Source organism: Lipotes vexillifer, unplaced genomic scaffold (genome assembly GCF_000442215.2).
Source record: "Lipotes vexillifer unplaced genomic scaffold, Lipotes_vexillifer_v1.1 scaffold394, whole genome shotgun sequence".
Lineage (NCBI taxonomy): Eukaryota > Metazoa > Chordata > Mammalia > Artiodactyla > Lipotidae > Lipotes > Lipotes vexillifer.
Genome location: NW_006791731.1, coordinates 4,466,676 through 4,489,123, shown reverse-complemented (window position 1 = coordinate 4,489,123; position 22,448 = coordinate 4,466,676). Strand labels below are relative to the sequence as shown.

Here is a 22,448-nt window from a genome sequence, read left to right as displayed (position 1 = left end):
GCTCCCGGGTTCCAGGAACGCACTGCCCCCTTGCTCCTCTGCCCCAGGGGTGGCATCCGTTGTCGCCAGTCCAGGGTGTGTCACCACGGACCCCCTTACCCCGCCCTCGGCCTTTCAAACAGCCCCTCTGCAATGACCCCGGCTGTTTCCTGCCACAACCCAGCTCATACAGATGCTGGGCCCTGTCAGCTGAGGTTCACGCACAGCCCCAAACACACCGTTTAGAATAACAGACGTGACGGGGAAGGAGTCCCTACCCGCGGGCCAGGCTGTCCGGGCAAACCGTCCGCACCTCTGTCTCCCAGGCCTCCCTGTAAGGAACACAAATGGAAGTAAACGGGAGGGGCTGGGCTTGGAGGAGACAGCCTCAGGACTAGGTCCAGGCTGGAAGGAAGAAAACTGCTGGGCCTTAGGTGTTACTGAACCTCTCCAATTCTGTGTGACCACGGCGACCAGAAACCGCAGCTCAAACCACCTCCTAGATGCCATATTCAACGGCTCTGCTTTTGATTTATAGAGACATAAGTGAATGGAAATGAGGGATGTAGAGTAGGGAAGATACTGCCTAAGTGCTTTTGAGACTACAAAATACTTGGTTAGCCCTTATCTTTTGTCTTGAAAGATGAGAGAGGAGGATGGAGAATATTTACGTGAGACGCGCCCATAAAATTAAGCTGGATCCATACTTATTCTGTATCTTGTCATGAAAAAGTTAAGCTTCTAAGTCTGCTTATGGAAAAGGATGATGAATTTTCCTATAATATCCAACAGTTGCCTTTCGAGGACTGTTGACATTCACCCTTGAGCTTAATGTCTGTTATGAAAAGGTGAAGTTCACTTGTTAAAATTTTGGCTGTATGGTTTTCTAATTGTCCATCTGGAGTGGGTAGACTGTGAACTTGCTTCCCAATTTTATGAGAGTTAACCTCTGACTCTTTTCTTAATGATCTTACTGTAATGAGCCCCACAAGAGTATTTTTTAGACTGAAGTCTCTTATCATGTAAGAGTATCTAAAAGGCTTTTCTCCTTGCAAATAAAATACACACATATTTCTAACAGAATCATTTTAAAGTCCTAGGCCTCCAAATCCTTCCCCAGTTACCTAAGTAGGAATAAGGGGCTCGCCCACATCTGACCTTGGAAATCCAAACATTTCTGAGCCCGGCATGACTCGGAATCCAAACGTGATCCAAGGCCCAGGCAACCAACAATCAAAAATCTCTTTGGCTTCTGTGTTTTGGGTTCCCAAACTCACACCAACCTTTGGTCCTGGCAGGCCTGGGGGTCCGTTCAGCGCATCCTTTCCAGGAGGTCCCTGTGCCAAGAGGGAGAAAAACAGACCAACATGAAAGGCACGGTTAGGGAAGCGCTGCACTGAGTTGCTGCAGCCAGAAGCTGGTCGGCATGGTGGGCGAGACACGCAGGACTGGTCCTGTGTTCCAGCTCTCCGGTGGTGCTCTCACTGATGTAAAGTGTCTGTGGGTGAAACTGTGTGGACCACGTGTTCAGGAACGTCTGTGGGTGACAGTTAACCACGTGTTCCAGGTTTGGACCCGTTCGCCTGAGAGTGGGCGTCACGGCCCTGAATTTACGTCGAGAGCCTTAGGCCTGGTACCTGGAGCTCGACGGGGCCGAGCACGCTGGCATCCAGCAATCACGTCCCTTCATCTACAGCCACCAATGGAACTGTGGTCCAGTGACAAGGGGACAACCACTGTGTGCTGCACAGTCGGATTTCCCTCTGTCACCTTTCTCCAGCATCCTGACACCCCCGTCAGCTCTGTGGGTCGCACAGGCTTTCTGTATCCACAGCCTTCCCCTCCTCTGCTGGCCCCATCAGAGAACCAGCGGTAAGGAAATGCCTTCCGGATGAGCAGAGGCCTCCTGAGGGCCGTCACCAGGCCTGTGAGGGCCCATCACGGTCACGTGGTATCGGAAGCTCAAGGCCACGCCTACCATCCTGCCCTGAAGAGCTACAGGCCAAAACGGCAGGAGACACCCAGCTTCAGTCTGCACCCGCTTCCTTGTGTGGAGACATTAAGGTCTGATGAGCTCTACCCTCAGGACTTAAAAGGAAGGAGGAAGCCCAGATCCCTAGGATCTTTTTGGCTGGGAAAGCAGCAGCAGCACCATCGGCACAGTGACGGGAAGAACTCTGCTGCACCCTGGACCGTGTCTCATGTCTCCTCCTCCATCACTTCTGCGACCCTCTGGCAGTGGCCCTACAGACGAGAAGCCACACTTTGAACAGCAAAGGACTTTCGAACGTCCCTTTGAGTTACAAGAGCACAGGCGGCGGCCTAGGGAGAGGGTGCTCCAGTCTGCATTCTGGCTTGGGCCAGGGGGGAGCGGCCCCAGGAGACAGAGCACATACGTGACAGGCACCACGGAAGGAAGAAGGCAGGCTGGGTACCAGGGTCTTGGTCCCGCCGACAGGGCGGAAGGGGCACGGAGCGTCACCCGCTGGAAAGCGGCCCGGGTGGCAGCTGAAAGGGCCCGGCCACACCCCGTCACAGAGGATGCGGGAGACGGGACAGTGCAGGGAGGGATGCTCTGGTCACTCACCGCCTGCCCAGGGTGCCCAGGTTTTCCTGGGAAGCCGATCTCTCCAGGCAAACCCTGGAAAGGGAACCAGAGGAGAACCTTCAGTCTGACCTCTTCCGAGCATCAGGCTCCCTTCTCCCAGCACCTTTCCTGGCAGGAGCCCAGGTCTTCTGACAAAGGCACCCAGGGGTGGATACGGCTTGGGGGCATCTGGCTGTCCTCGGTGTGGGCCACAGTGAGACGTGGAATCGTCACACCTCCAAGGCTGGCCGGCGCAGGGCTCGTCTGGTCTGCAGTTGGGGCCACCGGCACCTTCATTCCTGCCTGGCGGGATGGGTGGAAACGCCTCCCTCTGCCCCACCCGGCGGGACCCCATCCCTCCGCTCGGCCTACAGGGAACTTTCCCAGAGGGCTCCTGAAATGCGGGAGGGGAGACAAACCACACGCTCCTGAGAGACCTCAAAAGGACGACCCCAGCCCAGTGTGCCTCTCCCCCTGCATCTCTAGGAGCAGCCAACAATGCGCTGTGTAGCTCAGATGCTATTTCCAATCGAAGGGGCTGCAGGGCCGGCTGCTGGTGGGGCCCTCCTTGCTTATGCCTTTGCTCTGCTCTCAGACAAAGACCGAACACGTGGCTCTACACCACGATGTCCCCGGGGAGAGAAAATCAAAACCAATCTCACCGGGGGGCCTCCGGGTCCAGGGGGGCCTGGGACGCCAGGTGGTCCTGGGGGGCCCTGCAGAGAGAGAGCACAGCCTGGGTTACAAACGTGAGTGGAGCAGCCTCCTGGTGACACTGTCCTCTGAGAGGGGAGAGCTGATGGGGACCAGTGAAGGGGGGTGCCGCCGCTTTACCTGAAATACTGTATTTTTTCAACAAAAAGTAACAAGAGCAAAAAGAGAAGGTCTGAAGTAAAATTTGCAAAATGGTAACATGTGTACTATCTGGCTGGTGGGATAATATAACTGTCTGTTATAGTATCCATTCCAATACATATTTAAAATATTTGAGCATTTAAAATAAATACATACGTGCGTGAACACACATACACACAATGGGTTAGCCCATTAACAAAAAGCTTCTGGAACAGTGGTTCCCAAGCATTATTCAGCATCGAACCACCTGGGGTGAATCAAGAGATCTGTCCAAACCCTCTCTCTCTCCACTACACACGTTCCAGGAGATGCACCTCTGGCCTTTGTTTGTGCAGGTGTCTCTCCAAATATGCCCTCCCTCCCCTGTCTCGCTGCTCGGATGGATGTCTCCACCTTTCTGAAATTTCCTGCAATTCCCCAGGCAGAATTAATCGCTCCCTCCCCCAAGCCGAACGCCAGTGCAACATTTCTCATCTGATCCCCGGGACCCCGAAGGCAGAGCCCCCCTCTTGCTGCCCCCCCGCATCTCATCTTGCACAGCAACAATCCCAGGGCTTGGAATAGAGCAGGTGCTCAGTAAGCGTTTGGAGAAGTCAACTGCATTGAACACAGCTGAGGAGAGCGCTGTGCATTCCGAGAGAACAATACATCGCCACTGGAGGACGATAAATACTAAAAAATGGCCAAGGTTACCGCTTCCGCGGACAGTTCCCTTTTCTCCCTCTGGGGGCGCTGGTGAGTCAACAAAGGGCAGAGAACGGCGACGTTTACAGAAGAGAACTTTTTGGTGGCACCTGGACCTAGTTTTCTACGTAGCTCACTCAGTGCTGGAGAGCCTTTGGGGATAGCGTCTACTTTTATTAGGAGACATCTGCTTGGAGATGCAGCAACTGTATGGCCAGGCAGAGCTGGACAGTGGCCCGGGTGGGTACAGATGCAGTGTCCCCCTAATGGATGAGGACGGAGGTGGGGGAGGGCACCAAAGAAGGCTGGTGACCTCCCCCCTATCGTGGCTCAGTCCTGCTCCGCCTGCATCTGCTCCAGCTCAGCTCCGCTCACCTCCCGGCAGAGCAGGAGCCCTGCAGGTGGCACTCCCAGAACCCACCCCTCCATAAGGCATGTTCCAGTTGACCTTTTTACACCGCCCTGACCTCTGAGGCTCTCACGGCAACCTCAACCCCACGGAACTCATCCAAGGCCCCTTCTCCCCTCAGGCAGCTCTCTCTCCCTGAGAGCAAATGGGATACACTTAGCTTTCATCCCTCCCTACATTCCCCGTGATGCTGACGGCCCCTGGAATGCGCTGGCCTCTTTCAAAGTGATCGTTCTAGGAAGCTGGCCTCCTGACCTGCTCATGACTCTGACCTTGTTTCCCCTTCCTCCTCCGTCTCCTGCAAACGTCCCTGCGGGCTGCTGCTGTTTGCTTGTTTCACTCTCACAGCACGTTAGGGTAGACAGATCTCTAGGGATCCTCTACTGGAAATGAAACCTCCTTGTTTAACGATAAAGAAAACTGAGGCTCAGAGAGGGTAAGGGCCCCATCTGAGGTCACACAGCCATCGTCTCCAGTGGATCCTGAGCAGCCCAGCTGCTGCAGAACCACCTGGGAAGCTCGTCGTAAATACAGGTAAACAGGCCCCTTGACTGGACTCTAAGGCACAGGTCCAGGACAAATTTGAGGGGCCAGTGACTTCGGAACACTCCCCAGGTACCTGTGGAGAGCAGCCAGGTCTGGGAATTACCTGTCTGGACCAACTCCATGCAGCACCCTAACTACCATCCTCGCTGCTGCCAATACTACAAGCCCAGGGTTCCAGCAGGGACCCTTGCAAGGAGGGAGCAGGAAACACAGGTGTAGAAGGCCGAGGGGGCAGCACCCTCCATTTAGGGTTTACTCTGCCCTGAGCTACGTGCATTTCACCGCATCTTAATCCTCAGGCTAATCCTTTCAGGCGGGCCCTGTTCATCCCGTTTTGAAGATGAGGAACTGGAACCTGGAGGAAAGGGAACTGGCATTAGACACGGTGGCATCCAGCACAGTGTCCCTGGTCTTTCACCCCCTCCCTTGTGAAGTGTCTGCCAAGCTCCCCGCCCGTCACAGCCAGTCCACCCTTAAACAGCCTGATCTCCTAAAAGACTGCGCGTTAAATGAACTTGGGGCTTTCAAGCCCAGCTCTGTGATCTCCGAGTCCACCACCTTCGTAGGACCACAGCACCTGGGTCGTTTCTCTGCATGCGGTACGGGTTAATAACTATCTGCCTGTTTGATGCTACCAGCTCAGGGCCGAGAGCAGAATCCCACACGGCCATCAGATAACCACCGCACGGGCCTTACAGAGAGGCGGCGCTGGAGGGAGTGGGACAGCTGCTCCAGACGCGGCCACACAAGGGGCTGGCCAGTGGCCGTGGCTTCCTTTCCAGCCGGCCGGGGGCGCCCTGCAAGTCAGGGGAAATGTTGGGGTGAGGGGTGGACAGCAGTCAGGATTCAATTACAGCTGGCCTGCCCTGTGGACGCTGCCCCGGGGCCACACTGTGGCCATCACACGGCACAGCGTACACCTTCTCCCAGGAAGGCTGCGTCCAGCCCCGCCAGGTCAGAGTGGACTCAGCTGCAGCGAAACTCCGTTTGTTTCTGATACCACCGCCTCTGCAAGCCAGGGGCAGGGAGTGCTGGCAGGATGTGGATGCACAGGCCCATCAGCCATCTACACCTGGCACTCTCAGCCAGGAGGGAGCAAACTGGACTTTTAGGGCACCTAGCACACGCCTGGCCTTCTCCGAGGTCTCTACACACGGGGCGCCATGACCTCAGTGGTCCCTGACTCCCTGGCTGTGAGCCCCGGCACTCAGGGTCCACACGCTCCAGCAGCTGATCGTCAAGGATGCGAGTGGAACCCCAGATCTGCTGCCTCCTATCCACGTGGCGAGCTCCTGGCCTTGCGGAGGTCCACTTCCCCGGGCTCTGCAACGGGGGTATGAATCCTACAGCCCCAAGATTGAACATGATGATGCAGGAGGACGAGAGGTCCGGGCCTGGTCGCTGAGGGAACAGAGCAGTGGGGTACATGCCCCATGACGTGCGCCCCAACTGTCCCAGGCTAGGTGGCAGCCTCCGTCCTCTCACGGCCTGCATGTGCGAATGTTCTAGAGCATGTTCTCCCTCCCCCAGGAGGCTTCAGAGGCAAGTAAACCTCACACCTGTCACCACCAGCAAAAGGGCAGCGTGTTCATGAGTGAGAAGCATCGTGGAGTCTGGGGGCACAGGAGCCCCGGGTGGAAGACGAGGTGTCGGTGGGCGACGGGATGCTGGCAGCACCCGCTGATGCCATGGAGGGGAGCGGGGAGTGGGGAGCGAGCAGGCAGAAGCTTCGGTCCTTACATCAGAGGCCTCTGCAAAGTCCTGGGGCCCCTGGAGAAGCGGCTCCTGGAGACCAGGATGGCGGGGCTGGAGGTCCTTCCTCCAGTCTACACGTATTGGGCACCTTCCGTGTTCCCTCCAGATCTCCAGGTGACCCAGCCCTCCCTTCCAGAAGACTGCAGTCTTGCAGAGTAAATAAAATGCAAGCCCGTGACCTCCTGGGAAAGCCGTGGGCTTGGCATCAAAGGCAGATGGTTAAATTCCGAGCAGCTGTTTGACTCGAGGCAAAGTATTTGGTTTATCCAAAGCCTGGTTTCTAAACATACAGAGTAGTAGGTACAATAATACTTTCTTTTCGTAGTTTTTGTAGCAACCCCCTGGGTCCTGGCACGTGGAAGAACTTATGAGATAGTTGTTGAATCTAATTAAAAATATAGAAAATGACAACAAAGAAGAAAGATGCTCTAAAGGCACAGAAATCAAGTAAAGACATAGTGGGGAAATCGGGGACACACCTCAGAGGGTAGAGGGTGAGTTTGGTCTTGGAGGGCAAAGTGGGGCCTTGGCAAACGAGGTGGGGTCGAAGAGGGCGGGCACCACACGTGGACGGAGCACGATAAACGGGAACAGGCGGCTCGGCATGACTGGGATGCCCAGTAAGAACAGGAAGCAGAGGCCCCTAAAACTAGGCCGCAAGTCTGGGGTCTGAAAAGTCCGGCTTTGTCTTTGAGGCAGCTCAAAATAACAGAGGCGTTCTAGAAGACAGACAAAGTCAGATCTGTGCTTAGGAAGATATTCTGCTGTCCTTAGGATCACTAGGGAGAAGGAATCCTGGAAGAGACAGACCAGGAGACAGTGAAACCACGGCGCAGGCAAGACGCCAGTGAGGCTGGGCCCCGTGTTAAGTGGATGGCGGGGAGGGATGCAGACCAGGGGATGGTCTGCACGGCAGTTCAGCGGTGACAGGTGAGCATCTGGCGGGGGTTGGATGCTACCTGAGACGCTAAAAGGAAGAGAGGCTTTTCCAGGAAATCGACTGTGCAGGGGAAGGAAGAGATGTGGGGTTGGGGGAGTGGGGAGGGGTTAGTCTGGGATGTGAGTTACAGGCCCTTCAGAGCCTCAACTAGAGAGAGATCCCCATGGGGTAGCTGGGGGCGCGAAGAGAGTGCCGGACCCAGCGATGCCACTGGGGGAAGGCTCTGGTGAGGTGTTTCCATCTCCCGGATCCTAGCGCACTCCACAGAGCTGAGCGTAATATCAGCTGTCTGATGGTGCATATGGCACTTCAGAATCTTCCAGTGGCCTTGGGGACCTTACCAGTGACGGGCAACAACTACTGATGGGACTAATCCCCCCGCCCAGACCTCTGGTTGACTTTAATTAGTCCCCTCACTTTATCTTCTCTTTCGCCTGAAAATAAGTTAAACAAAACCCCAAACAGAAAGGCCATTTGAGTCACTTAGTTGGTAAGTTTCCAAATGAAACTAGACGGCTCATTACTAAATCAAAGCAATTTATGAATTTTCTATTTTGTTCTGCATGTACTGGCTTTGGGATTTTTAGGCACGAAGCTGCCTTCCTCCCACCAAAACAAAACAAAACAAACCCCTGCTTGCTACACACTTCACTATTCACCATAGCCACGACATGGAAACAACCTAAATGCCCATCAACAGATGAATGGATAATGAAGATGCGGTACATACATACAATGGAATATTACTCAGCCATAAAAAAGAATGAAATAATACCATTTGCAGCAACATGGATGGACCTAGAAATGATCACACTAAATGAAGTAAGTCAGACAAAGACAAATATCATATGATATCACTTACATGTGGAATCTAAAAAAAAATGATACGAACCAACTTATTTACAAAACAGGAACAGACTAACAGACATGGAAAACAGACGCGTAGTTGCCAAGGTGGGGGGAGGATGCAGCGGGAGTTTGGGATGAGCAGATGCAAACTATTATGTATAGGATGGATAAACAACAAGGTCCTACTGTACAGCACAGGGAGCTGTAGTCAATAGCCTGGGATAAACCACAATGGAAAAGAATATGAAAAAGAATGTGTATACACATAACTGAGTCACTTTGCTGTACAGCAGAAATTAACACAACACTGTACATCAACTACACTTCAATAAATTTTTTTAAAAAGCTGCTTGAAAGCCAAAGACTCTCTGCACTATTATGCCTCTTTCATAGGTGAGGATATTAGGGTTTCAGGAGAGAAACGTGGCTAAAGGGAAGTCAAGACTGAAAGGCCAGTCTCCGTGCGGCCAGGGACTCTCCGAGGAGCCAGAGGCAAGTCACCCCCGCCCCGTCACTGACGCGGATGTTGTGCGCGGACCAGGCGGAAACCAGGGTTCCAAGGACTTGTGTTCGGAGGCACGTCCTGTGTGCGTGTTTTGAGGGAGACTCTCCTGAGCTCCCACCTTTACGTCAACCAGGGGAGCTTTGCATTTGTCTACTTCATAGGTGTGGCTTTTATTTTTAAAAAGCAGCTGTAAAAATTGGACAAACTGACTGCTAAATTTTCTCCCAAGCTTTAGGGATAAAGTATGAAGAGTGGGAAATAACTTCAAAAAACAGAAACAGGGAGCGTCCAGCATTTTCCCACTGGATTTTAAGGCCCAGGAGGGCAGAGACCGTGTCTGGTTTTGTTCACCATTTTATTCGCAGGGCACAGGGACGATGTTCAATCACTGTTTACCGAGGAAAGAGTATTAGGAGTGGAGGTAGAAACGAGGAGGAGGGAGGTGGCGGGGGCAGGCGGATCCTCAAGTCCTGGGCCACTGCCCGCTCTGCGCAGGGCGCTCCCACAAGCCAGGATGCAGGATGTGGCTTGTCAGGCCCTGGAGGCGTTAGAAGCTGGTGAGGGGGCTGCGGTGACAGAGAGAACAAGTGCGGAAGCAAGCAAAGGGGCAATTTGGGGGACTGGAAGTCCTAGGGTTGAAGTCAGCGTGACTGTAACTGAGGGGCCGTCCTAGCTGGGGCTGGTCAAGGCAGGCCCCGCAGAAGGGGCCACGTTTAAGCTGAGAACAGAGTGGCCAGAGAGTCCGGGGAAGGGAGAACAGTGGGTTCAGGGGCCTGAGACTGGATGGACCTCCGTGCGTCGGCAGGACCGACGGGGTCAGTGAGAAGGAGTGAAGCGAGCAGGGGACGGGGACAGGGCCCCGGGGAAGGTGGTGGGGTGCCACGGTGGGAGGGGGCAGCTGGGAGGCAGGTGCGTTGCTTCAGGGCTGGGGGCCAGGATGGCTGGGATCTGGGCTTTAGAATCGGGACAGCGAGAGCCCGTCTGACTTGGCTGTGTCTGGAAGGAGAAGTGGACAAGACTCCACAGCAGGTCGGGTGTGTGGAGCGAAGGGCCGAGGACGACCCTGAAGGACGGGATAGGTGACGGGGCCCTCTGCCGAGGCGCGGACGCTGAGCGTCCTCCTTGACAGCCCCCAGCCAGCCGGATGCAAATGCCCCCTCAATCACAGTCAAATATCAAGAAAAATGAGGAACCTGCCAAGGGGGAAGAGACAGCTTTCTTCCAATGCTGTGGTTGGTTTCTACGGAGTCTTTCAGATGGAAATTAGGCAGCTCTTCACTGGGGCCAGAGAGAAGAGCCTCTAGTCCCAACCAGCGAGAGACCTGATGAATCAGGCACACTGGTGGATCAATCAGCCCACGCATGTGAACAAGTTTATGGTAGAAATGAAGGGCTTTATTTGTTTGGCAAAACACGGGGCAGTTTAATCGCCAGGAAGGAGGAGTGTCTGTTGGCCCGGCTTTTCTGGAAGGGGGAGCCATGCAGATGAGGGCTTCCGTTTCATCTGCAGGCCCCTTGCAGAGGGAGCTGGGGAAAGCTTTGCAGCCATCTGGCACACTGCATCTCGTCTGGATGGGCGGCTGTGTTCCAAATGAGGGTGGATGGGGCAGCTTTTGCCCTGTGTTTAGAGAGGGATGGGAGAGAAACCAATGGAGGTGGCAGGGGGGGGGGGGGGGGGGGGGGGCGCGCCTGGGCGGGGTGGGCACCAGCCGTCCTGCTGAGGAAACACCGGGTGGAGCTGCCCAGGGGCTGCAGCTCGGGGCAGGGCTGCTGCAGAATTAAACGCAGACGGGAGAGAGTGATAAAAACAGAGGGGTGGCCTCGTATGGCTGGATTAACGAAGGTGCGCGTGACACCAGCTCAGCTCATGGGAGGTTCTCACCCTCTTCTCTTTTTATCATCAATAAAAATACCTGAATCACCCATTCATCCAATTATGAAAGAGAGCGACAACCGAGCCAACAGATCTAAATGTTAACAATAAAGTAACTGCTTTCATTATTACTGATAAAAAAAACTATTTAATGACTCTATCAATTAACCAGTAAGTCTAATTATTATTAATAGAACGTTTGATCCTTCTTAATACGATGGTGACTAAACAGCTACTTAATGTGCTCAGTGATTACAGTGATGATGTATAAATAACCAATTAACCCAATTATTATTATTAATAATGGAATGGCAAATAACTATCCCTAATAACCACCAAGTTCCAATTGGAGTAGATTCATAAAACTGGAGGGAATTTGAAGGTGAATGAAAATTACTTGCATAAATTAGCACGGCAAGCACACTCCCTGCGTGACGGTAATGTTTGCTTTTTTCGGAAGTTGCTCCTGATGGTGAGTCCTCCTCTCAGGATGTAACTCCAGGGGCACAATGACTGCCCCCCTCAGGAGGGTTCCTGCGTAGAGGCCCAGGACCTTGAACCCACTCGGCCGTCTGGGGTTGGCCCCTTCCTTGGCTGTGTTCCCACCAACTCAAGAGGCTTCCTGCCATCCTGACTGCAGCGCTGTCTTTGCATAAACAGTTGCCCAGACCAGACACAGATTTCCACTTTTCCTAAAAGGCTGCCAGGACACAGGAGCCACCACGTAGAATGTGTATACTGAGCCTAAAACATTCCAGCAGGTGAAAATTTTCATCTTGAAAGAGGCACCAAAAGCATCTTCTAGAATGCCAGCTGCCCTGGGGCCTGGCTCACTCTGAGGCTGCAGTGCTGGCTCTTCCCGTTACAAGCAAAGCTAATTAAACTCTGAGCTCAATTTCTTTAGACTGTAAATGGGCTAAGCATTGCTTTCTCACAGGTGGTTATTACAGGTGGCTACACACACGATTATATACGAACACCAAGGAGAGTGTTTGACAAGAGCAGAAACTAAACATATGTGCCCTCTGCCCTCTTCTCATCAGAGCAGGAAACCATGTGACTTAGTTTCTGCTGCAACAGAGCCAACCTTGATTTTCCAGATCAGCGTAGGGACCCTCGTCTGGGCCCGAGAGAGGATGACGACCTCTCCCCCAGAACCAGAGCTCTGAATACCCCTCTCCCAGGACTCTGCTCAGAGGATTGTCAGACTCTATGTGCATCTCCTTCTGCCCCATTACATCTGGCTCCTCTGGGCATGGACAGTGGCTGCTAGGTTTCCCATCGCCAGAGCTGAATCTGCACACAGCGGGTATTTAGTAAATACCTGCTGAATGAGTGAACCAATGAACAAATGAACAAATGCACGGATGGCAAGCAGGAGAAAACCGTGGCCAGGCCCAGGGAAGGTGAGTATTCAGATATGTCAGGAAGGGTGAATTACAGAGATGGGCAGTGATCCACCAGGGAACCACTGCTCTCAGTGTGGGTGTGGTGGGCTTGAATGCAGCTTTGCGTCCATCGGGTGGTGATCCAATGCGGGGTGCCAGGTAGGACCTATTATACACTCTACGTTGGTTCTGAACCACTGAGATCCCCAAATATATTGGGCGCCCTATTTCTGACAAACCCCTGCTGTGGGAAAGCTGATCGCGTTTTTATCCACAGTACCAGCTCAATGCCTGGCATTCAGCAAAGATTTGCTGAAGGAAAATGGTTTCAAAATTAAAAATGAAAGAAAGAAATATATTTTCCAAAGTAGTCAACAAAAATTTATAGGGAAAAAATCTGTAACTTAAAGAGATTTGATGGAGCTGGGTTTATGGTGAATTTTTGAAACACACAAGCTTTGCTCACTGGAAAGCAAGGTCATAAAACAAATGCAAAAACACTCTATCTTTCACTATGAACATCAAAATGCCACAGTGAATGTGGAATCTTTAGAAGATGGTGAATAATGGCTGATTTTACAGTCCCTTATCCCGGGCTACAGCCTGACCCAAATGCGAGGGACTGAAATGAAGCCTGAGATTTGTGTGCGGGGTGCCCATCACACACCTCCTATGTCAGTGTGGGAAAAGCGGGCTTTGGAAGTGCAGTTAGCAGTGTCCTCTGGCGGGGGGGCTTCCCGACAATGTCAAAGGACAGTGTGGTCAACACCATGGGACTTGGGCACAGAGGTGGAGACGGCCCGGAACAGGCGGGCGCCGGAGCTGACCATTTACCGCAGCGCAGGGGCTGCCCGTGGACGAGCCCTTAGTGATCCCACCTGCCTGCCTGCCTGCCTGCGGCCATCACACCCAGAAGGACAGGACAGCACCCTGCCCGGTGCTCTCTGTTCCTCCGGGACCGCCCCCCCATCACCTGGGTCACATCCCCTCATCTTCTCTTAGAATCGCCCTCCCCTTTTACTTTTCTTGGTATTTGTGACAAATGATGAGGTTGAAGTTCAGAAGGTAAAGTGACTTGTCCAAGACGCCACAGCCAGAAAAGGGCCGAGGGCTGGGACTCTAACCTCCTAACCTCCCCCCCACCAACTGGGCTTCCCCCCCAGCACACTGCTTCCCCAGGAATTTACTGACCCTGCTCCGGGGGAGGCTGCGGCTGGGGACTGGGTGGCGAGCTTTGGTGCAGTGGGCAAAGAGAGAATGAAGGGAGCTCTGGACAGCCTCCAGCCTCCAGTGCCGGGCGCCTTGCTCTGTCCACACTAAGGTGTGTGTGTCGGAGGCAGGGGGTGCTCCCAGTGACACACACTCACAGATGAGGGGGCCTGGGAGGGAGGGAGGTGTCTGCCGAGCGGCGCGTGGCCCTGAGCGAGTCTCTGTGCATCTGGGAGGCTCACCCCTCGTCTGTGAAGTGAGGATGGTGACCCCGAGCCTGCCCACCTGGCGGGCTGGCTGTGGAGGTCCACAGGGGGCCACAGGGACAGCACACGTGAGGCTGTGTGGGAGTGGGGAGCTGGACGAAGCCTGGGGCCAGAGAACGTTACACCAGAGCTGAGTCTGAAGGCGGAGGGGGAGGGAGGGGATGAGGGTCTGCCCCCCTCCAGGCCTAAACTCTCCAGGAGACCAAACGGCCATTCTCCCAGCACCTGAGATGGGAGGCAGGGGGAGCAAGGGGCAGAGGGAGGGCGAGTGTCCCACAGAACATTCTTTTTAGCGCTCTGATGCGGTGACCCTGCAAGATTCTGCTTACAACCTGAGAATCGTTACCCCATCACTTATTCAACCAGAGCAAAGCAGTGCTGCTAAGGAAGAGGTTTTAAAGATAATAGTTACCTGCTGCCCCAGCAATCCAGGGATTCCAGGAGGGCCGGTCTCACCTTTCTTTCCCTGATATGGGATTTAAGGGAAAAAAAAAAAAAGGTCATGAAGAACCTAGGGGTAAGACAGAAATAAAGACACAGACCTACTAGAGAATGGACTTGAGGATATGGGGAGGGGGAAGGGTGAGCTGGGACAAAGCGAGAGAGAGGCGTGGACATATATACACTACCACACGTAAAATAGCTAGCCAGTGGGAAGCAGCCGCATAGCACAGGGAGCTCAGCTCGGTGCTTTGTGACCGCCTGGAGGGGTGGGATAGGGAGGGTGGGAGGGAGGGGGATGCAAGAGGGAAGAGATACGGGAACATATGTATATGTATAACTGATTCACTTTGTTATAAAGCAGAAACGAACACACCATTGTAAAGCAATTATACTCCAATAAAGATGTTAAAAAAAAAAAAAAAAGCAGCAGCCAAAATTAACAGGCAGGCAGTGCTCGGAGCCTGTCTAATGGCACGTCTGGGGCAGACTCCCTGATAACAGCCCGTCCCCCTCGGGATGCCCTACGGGGAAGCAGTGTGGGACTGGGAAGAAGTCTGGAGTCAGCGAGGCTCCCCTTTGGGTGCCGGCTCTGTAACTTGGATGATTTTGGTAACACATGGCCTCAAATTCAAAAAGTACAGCAAGGTTTACCTGAGAAAAATGTCCTTATCCTGTCCCCTGCCACTCAGTCCCTTTCCTTGAAAGCAACTAATCCTACCAGATGTTGGCTAATCTTTACAGAGGCATTTTATGTTTAGGTAAGCTTTGCACACGCGCACACACACACACACACATTCTCTCCCTCTCCCCCTCTTTTTCTTTATAAACTGTAGCATATCATTCAATCTACTGATAAACTAGGCTTTTTTTCACTTAAAAATTTAACCCAGATGCATCCTGTATCAGCACATGGAGAGCCACTCCATTCTTTTCCACAGCTACATGGTTTTCACCGTAAGGATGAAACGTGATACATTTCAACTCTGGGCAGGTAGGTCATTTGGACCATTCCTGTTCTTCTGCTGTTAGACTCCACACTGCTGTGCAGGACCCCAGCGGGTCATCCTGTGGGAGTGACCTGTCTCACTAAGCCTCAAAGTCTATCCCTTTGAACAGGGGTGAGGTGTGTGCTGCTTAGCTACACAGCACACGGCGTGCGTTATATTACAGCGGAATGTGAATGATGGAAGGCCCGTCTGTTTGCTTTCTTTTGCTCACAGTTGTTCTCGTGACGTCAAGGCACTGCAGTCAGAAATGGAAAGTAAAACGAGACTCTGAAGAACCGCGTTCCTTGAGCACCTGTTTTGTGTCAAACCCTCTTTTGGGGTTTCCCACATTTTCCTTACGTCTTTACTCTGCAGGACGCCCCTGGGATGCAGGTGTTCTCAGTCCCACTGGGAGGTGTGGAAACTGAGGTTCAGAGTCAAGTCTCACGTGTGACACAGCTAGAATGTGACGGGGTTAAGATTCAGCCCCAGATCTGTGTGTGCTGGAGCCTGTACATGTGACTCTTACTTCCCAGGGCTCTGAAGATGGCTAAAGGCTGTAAGTTCTACAAAATATCTCTAATAGTCTAGACTGCTAGATTATAGGAGCTGGACGACATCAGCTCCTTCTCTCTTTCTGAAACCCTGGCCCTCTCCTGTCTCTGCCACTGGACACTCTGGCTTGTCCCCGTGTGCTCCCCCATCCCCAGAGGGAAGGTGTCTTTACGACCTTGGACTGTGCCAGGTCTGATCCCACCTTTCTCCCTCCCCTCCCCGCCACCACGTCTTGGGAGCGCGTAGTCGGTGCTGAGCCCAGGGAGCAGTCCCAGGGCACCTCCACCCACAACCTGCCCCAAGAGGCCCCTTCCAGGTGCTTCTGCCTGGAATGCTGGTTCCCAGGTGCCCACATGGCTCCATCCCTCAATTCCATCTGGTCTCTGCCAGACGTCCCCCTCACCCGAATGCCTTCTGTGACCGCGGTCCCCATCCCACCCTCTCTCCTTGCCCCACTGTATTTCCCTTTGTTTCTATTACCACCACATACACTGTTGACATTCGTGTCTGCCAACTGCCCGTCTACCCACAGGGATGCTCATCTGAAAATGAGGACTGGCTCTGCTTTTCTTCAGTGCTATATCCATGGGCGCAGAACAAGGCCCGCCGCGTGGTGGAGACTCAATGAACATTCGCGGGCTGGATACGTAACTTGTCCCTTCGGGACTGATGTGGTCCTGAGCCAGGACAGTGGCAGTGGGAACAGCAATGAGAGGGTAGAGAGAAGGGCCGTTAGGGAGGAAAGCCATTGGCAGACTTGCAGAGAGAGTGAGGTGGTCTGATTTACATGCCCCTGCACCTGCACCCCTTGAGCTGGAGCACATCAGCCTGGAAGGCGCGATCAGGTCTAGGTCAGAATGAGTTCCTCGACACTTGTCAGGTAAAATTCAAAATGCAGTCACAGATACCTTCAGAAGGGAGCCGAGCCTAGGAGGAGTCCCGTCTGTGCATCCATCCTGCTCTGATTACTGAAAACACTGGGAGCTGACCATGAGAGAGCTGAGAGTGGCCAGCTCCCCTTCCTCAGCGAATGGAAACCAGACATCTTCAATATTCTATCTAGACGGACACCCCCTCCACCTGCTTCCAAGTTAAGCCACAGCATTATTTACAAGATGGATAAACCACTTCCCTTCGAGGTCAGCAGAACGGCCTGGTGAGTAGTCATCAGAATTCAGAACCCAAGCCAGAGACGTTTGGAGGAGGGGCTGAAAGCAATGAAGGGCTAGAACATTTAGCGGTTGGTAAGCAAGGACCAGATGGGAAGACGAAGGGATGAGAAGGTCTCGGCTGCGACTGAGCAGAATCACTAATTAAAGTGCCCATCTGCTAGGGGACGCAGCTTCAGTTTCCCTCTTGCAGAGGACCCACCACTGTCTGAGGGATGTATGAGTTCTCAGCAGCCCTTTGCTCTGCTGGAGCTTGGGGATTGTCTGTAATGACACACTGATGCTCAGAAGACGAACACCTGAGACGATAAGGAAATGTGCAGAGGGCATGGAGTCAGGAGGTTCTCCAATGCCAGGGAAGTCGGTAAAATTGACCTGGAAAAGGAGAATTATGGGCAGGTCGGAGAGGTGTGGTAGGAGATACAGAAACGCAAAGCAGTGCATCCAGAGGAGCAGACATCCCGAGTGTTAGATTTTCGGCAGGAAGGAAAAAAGCAAGATGATGGCAAGAGGCCAGAGGAAGAGAAAAGCATCAGAGATTTGTGATCGCAGCAGTGTCACAAGGCAGCCTCTCCCCCAAGAAAGGCATATGGTTCGTGAACCATCCATACAGGGGCATCACCCAGAGAACTATCATGGTAACGGCTCTGTCCAGCTCCAGCACCTGCGTTCACACCTCCTCTACCCACAGTGTCTGGAGCCGCCCCGGTGCCTCTCAAAGCTCTCATCCCTCCCCTCCTGCAGCCACAGCCACGGGAGCTGACCCCGTTCACGTGCCCTGCCCCTGAGCCAACCTGTGCTGGCAGGTTATTCTTCCATAAGGAGGAAAGAAGCTCTGTCCAAGTTACTTGCCACCTCCTTATCTAAAAGACATAACATCTGAGTTTTATTTGGAAATTGACAGACCACGTGATTCTGACATGCCTTTTCAGTCTAGCATCCAGTGGTCAGGCTCCCAACCCTAAGCAACAGCTCACGTGGGCTGCTTAGCCTGGCCCCAAAGACCCCAAGGACTCCTGGCCCCTGGAACTTGGCCCAGCAAGCCACCTGTCTGTAGGACGCATGCTCCATCTCAACTTGTCAAAGTCCTAGCCCAGTCCACTGCCACCTCCTCCATGAAGTCCCAGCAATGATGAGGAAATAATGGCAAAATAGGGCAAAAACATATTTGAGACGCATTCCCTGGTGTCACCCAAGAGCTCATGAGTTAGAATCGCCAGGGATGGGGCATAACGCTCTAAGTAAGTAGCTGCAAGGACTTGGTCAGTCACTGTGATCAAAGGGATTCTCTATGTTCTTTTCCCAACCCCTTTCCTCTACAATATTATGAGAAAAGGAGTTCTAAATCTGAGGGAGATGAGGACGGGCAAGCCATTCAAAACCTGCTGAATCTTAGTTTCCTCATGTGGAAAATTATAATCATTGTAATTATCCGAAAAGACAGTAGCAGAAGAAATAATTCAATATTTGAGGAAGTGATTTAAAAAGCATAACAAAGCATCATGCAAATGTAATAGATAGTTATGAGAATGAGAAGGAAGGTGATGGAGGCTCTGATGAAGAAATGGTAATAGCAGAATTCTGGCTCTTCTGAGTCCCCGGCCTGGGTGAGAGACCACATGTCAAGCAGAGTTGGTTTCAAAACCACTACCTCCCAGCAGCGCCATGGAGATTAAATAAGATAATGTCCACAAAGTGCTTAGCACAGGATCTGACATTAAGAAACACGTAGCGGTGATGGTGCTGATGGTGGTGGTGGTAGAGGTAATGGTGGCGGTGGAGGTGATAGTGATGGTGGATGTGTTGATGTGTTGATGGTGGTGATTATGGTGGTGCTGGTGCAGGTGCTGGTGGTGGTGACGGTGGAGTTGATGATGGTGCTGATGGTGATGGTACTAGTGATGGAAGTGGTGCTGATGGTAATGGTGGTGATGGTGATGGTGATGATGTTACTGGTGGTGATGGTAAAGTTACTGGTGGATGTAGCAGCAGCTATGTACCCTCTGCATTTTGCACCTATACTTGGGTGTGGGGATTTGAGATGTGCTGGCCAGCGCCAGGTTCTGCAGCAATAAAGAACTGTTTATTAACAATAAGCCTGTTCCTTGTCTTTTTCCTTTTCTTCTCTTTTAAACTGCTAGCCAACACAATGTCTGGATACATGTTTGTAATTTATCACGAGGGCAGATATTTCAAGCCATTCTGGATGCCAGGATGCTGAGCAAGACCAATATTTCTGAGGCTGCCTGTCTGTCTGTGGAGAAGAGGCAAGCCTATAAATTCAAAAGAGCAAAATTCCTTCCCAGCCAGGACGAGTTAACACAGCCACGTGAGGGGCCATCATCCGATGAAAGGACTGCTTGCGCAAGTGGTTCTAATATGAGCCGTATGGTCTTTTTGCTCAGTCCCCATTCTCCGTGCCTCCAAATGCCAATCGTGATTATCTTCTACTGGTTAGAGCTGAAACCAGGTGCTCAGAGAAAACCTTAGAGGGTCCTGAAATAAACCTGGCTCCACGCCACGAAAGGAATCCAACAGTGGCCTGCGATCCAAATGATGCCATTACCATCTGGTAGAGCAGAGAAAGGCAAGAAAAAAGGCTTTACAAATTGAAAAGTAAAACAAATTCAACCCAGGCTGCCACTTACAAAAGACCACTAGTGTTTCTCTCTCTCAAATCTACTAGAAATCAGGGCTGATGGGCCTGATCGCTTGCAGCCATGTAAGACCCTCGGCTCCAAGGGCAGAAGCCAGAGATTAAAGTGACAGGTATTCAGGGCATCCTTCAGAACAGGCACTGGCAGTTATAAAGGGTCCTAGATCTCTCCAAGGCTTCCGCCGAAAGGAATGCTAGTGTCCAGTTTAGAATTCTGGTGTGTAAGTGGACACACACACACCATTCCAAAGCAAAAAGAGGAAAGGTTTGGAGCCAGGACAACCTGAGTTCTAATCCCTGCCTCACCATTTATCATCTGTGTGACGCTGGATAATCTGATTTATACCTTCAAGTCTTGGTTTCCTCATTTGCAGAATGGGATTAAAACTGCCAGCCTTCACAGGATCCTTGTGAGAATTAAGTGAGAAACATGTGTGCAAAAAACAAAAACACAAAAGGAAAACCCTAAGTGCCTGCTATGCAATGACAATTCAACCAATATTATTTCCTTCCTACCTTATATTAATTCTACACGTGTAGAGGTTCTGTTTTTAACATGTTTGCTTTTTTTTTTGTTTTTTTTTTTTGTTTGTTTATTTGCGGTACGCGGGCCTCTCACCGCTGTGGCCTCTCCCGTTGCAGAGCACAGGCTCCGGACGCGCAGGCTCAGCGGCCACGGCTCACGGGCCCAGCCGCTCCGCGGCGTGTGGGATCCTCCCGGACCGGGGCACGAACCCGCGTCCCCTGCATCGGCAGGCGGACCCTCAACCGCTGCACCACCAGGGAAGCCCTTAACATATATTTTTTAAGCAACTGACACAATCGGGCCCAGCAAGAGACATGTGGTGATCACTCCACCTCTAGGAAGAAGGGGAGCACCGTATTTCATAGTGTCCCTGCTTCAGTTCCCACCTCTTGATAGCAGAGAAGAGAAGGCAGAAGATATTAAGAGAATGATCAGAGGAAGCAAGAGGCTGTCCCCAGCTTGCAGGAGGGGCAGTGACAAAGCCCTGAGCAACCTTGAGCAGTTAGGTCATTTAATATTTCTGGACATTAAATTTCTCACTGTCGATCTCAGAGATTCCTTCCACCAGGATGATTCTCTAGCTTAAACATTCCAAATTTTCCATTGTTTAAATGCCTGACAACATGGAATTCTCTTAAGCAAAACTTTTTTTCCCCTCCTTTTTGTCCAGAGAGGAAAGAAGATATCTAGGCTATTTTAGGTGTGACTAGGACCACAGAGCAAGAAAGAGTCCAAGTAACAGTAAAGGTACAAAAGAAACCAAGTGGTTTTCTTTAAAACTGAGCATTCCAGGCACGTCCAGATGACCAACAGGCACGTGAAGAGGTGCTCAACATTCCTAATCATCAGGGAGATGCAAACCAAAACCACAATCAGATGTAACCTCACACGTGTTACAGTGGCTATTACCAAAAGACAAGGAATAACAAGTGCTGGAGAGGGTGCAGAGAAGAGGGAAGCCCTGTGCACTGCTGGGGGGAATGTAAATTAGTGCAGCCACAATGGAGAACCGTATGGAGGTTGGTCAAAAAAAAAAAAAGGAACTACCATATGATCCAGCAGCCCCAATGCTGGGTATTTACCCAACGAAAATGAAAACACTACCTTGCAAAGACACATGCACCCCCATGTTCACTGCAGCATTATCTACAATAGCCAAGCCATGGAAGGCCCCTAAGTGCCCCGGGATGCAATAATGGATAAAGAAATAGTGGTACACATACAAGAGAGTAGTGGACAGCCATAGAAAGAAGGAAACGGTGCCATATGCAACAAGGGTGAGCCTCGAGGGCATCATGCTAAGGGCAATACGTCAGACAGAGAAAGACAGGTACCGTATAATCTCATTTATGATATGGGATCTAAAAAAACACTTAACTCATAGGTAGAGTGAACAGATTGGTGGTTGACAGAGGAGACAGGGGTAGGAGGTGGATGAAATGGGTAAAGGTGGTGAAAACGTTTAAAAAACAAGTTGGACATTCTCTGTCGAAGGTCAGAACCCAGGTGGCCGGATGTCCAGTCCTGGGTCCTGTCCTCCCCACACCACCCAAGTGTGTGAGCCCCCAGAAAGCAGCACTCAGGTGTGATCCACTCACTCTTGCACCCTAATTGTATCTGATGGTCATGAATGGCATTATACATTTATGCATATTTTATATGCTTATATATATTTTCATATTTATTTTAATGCATGTATAAAAACATGTTTTTATAAATGTGAGGCACTCCTCTAAGTGCTGCAAATACAAAAATAATGTTCTTACAGACTTATATTTTAGTGGAGATAACAAAAATAAACAAATTCTCAAATAAGAAAAATATAAGTCCTCTACAGAAAATTAAAATAGGCTGGTGTGAGAGTGACAGGATGTCTATTTTGGGGCGGATGATGAGGGCACAAGAGTTTTTTTTGTTTTTTTGTTTTGAAAAATCAACCTCGTGCAAGCTTTTGAGTGTCCAAGCGCGTCAGTAGCCTGGAGCCAGGCTGGTTCTGCTTTGGATCATTCAGGGTTCAGATGCACTTGCAGCAGCGCCCGCTCCAGCCGAGAGACAGCACTCCCAGACCCCAACGCCCCGCTCAGACAAGCAGGAGGAAATCTGAACCTCAGAAAGACTCGAGTACCTTCTCTACCTCCACCTAAGGCAGGAAGCAGCGGGGCAATGAGTGCCTAACACCCCACTAAGGGGGCAGCAACCATCTCCCAGAGCTATGGGCTCTGCAAGATGGGGAAGAGGAAGGGGGTGGGGATGGGGGTGGGGGTGGG

The 22,448-nt window shown here is 51.8% G+C and overlaps 1 protein-coding gene across 1 annotated transcript in view; it reads right to left on the bottom strand.

The window, feature by feature from the left end:
• Positions 1-22,448, bottom strand: part of COL22A1 (collagen type XXII alpha 1 chain) — a 253,822-nt gene that overhangs the window by 107,817 nt on the left and 123,557 nt on the right. The window contains exons 22-26 of the mRNA XM_007464595.1: positions 14,258-14,311; positions 3,229-3,282; positions 2,567-2,620; positions 1,263-1,316; positions 258-311 (exon numbers count right to left, since the gene is read on the bottom strand). Coding sequence (XP_007464657.1) covers positions 258-311; positions 1,263-1,316; positions 2,567-2,620; positions 3,229-3,282; positions 14,258-14,311 — 270 coding nt within the window. The remainder of the gene's footprint in view (positions 1-257; positions 312-1,262; positions 1,317-2,566; positions 2,621-3,228; positions 3,283-14,257; positions 14,312-22,448) is intronic.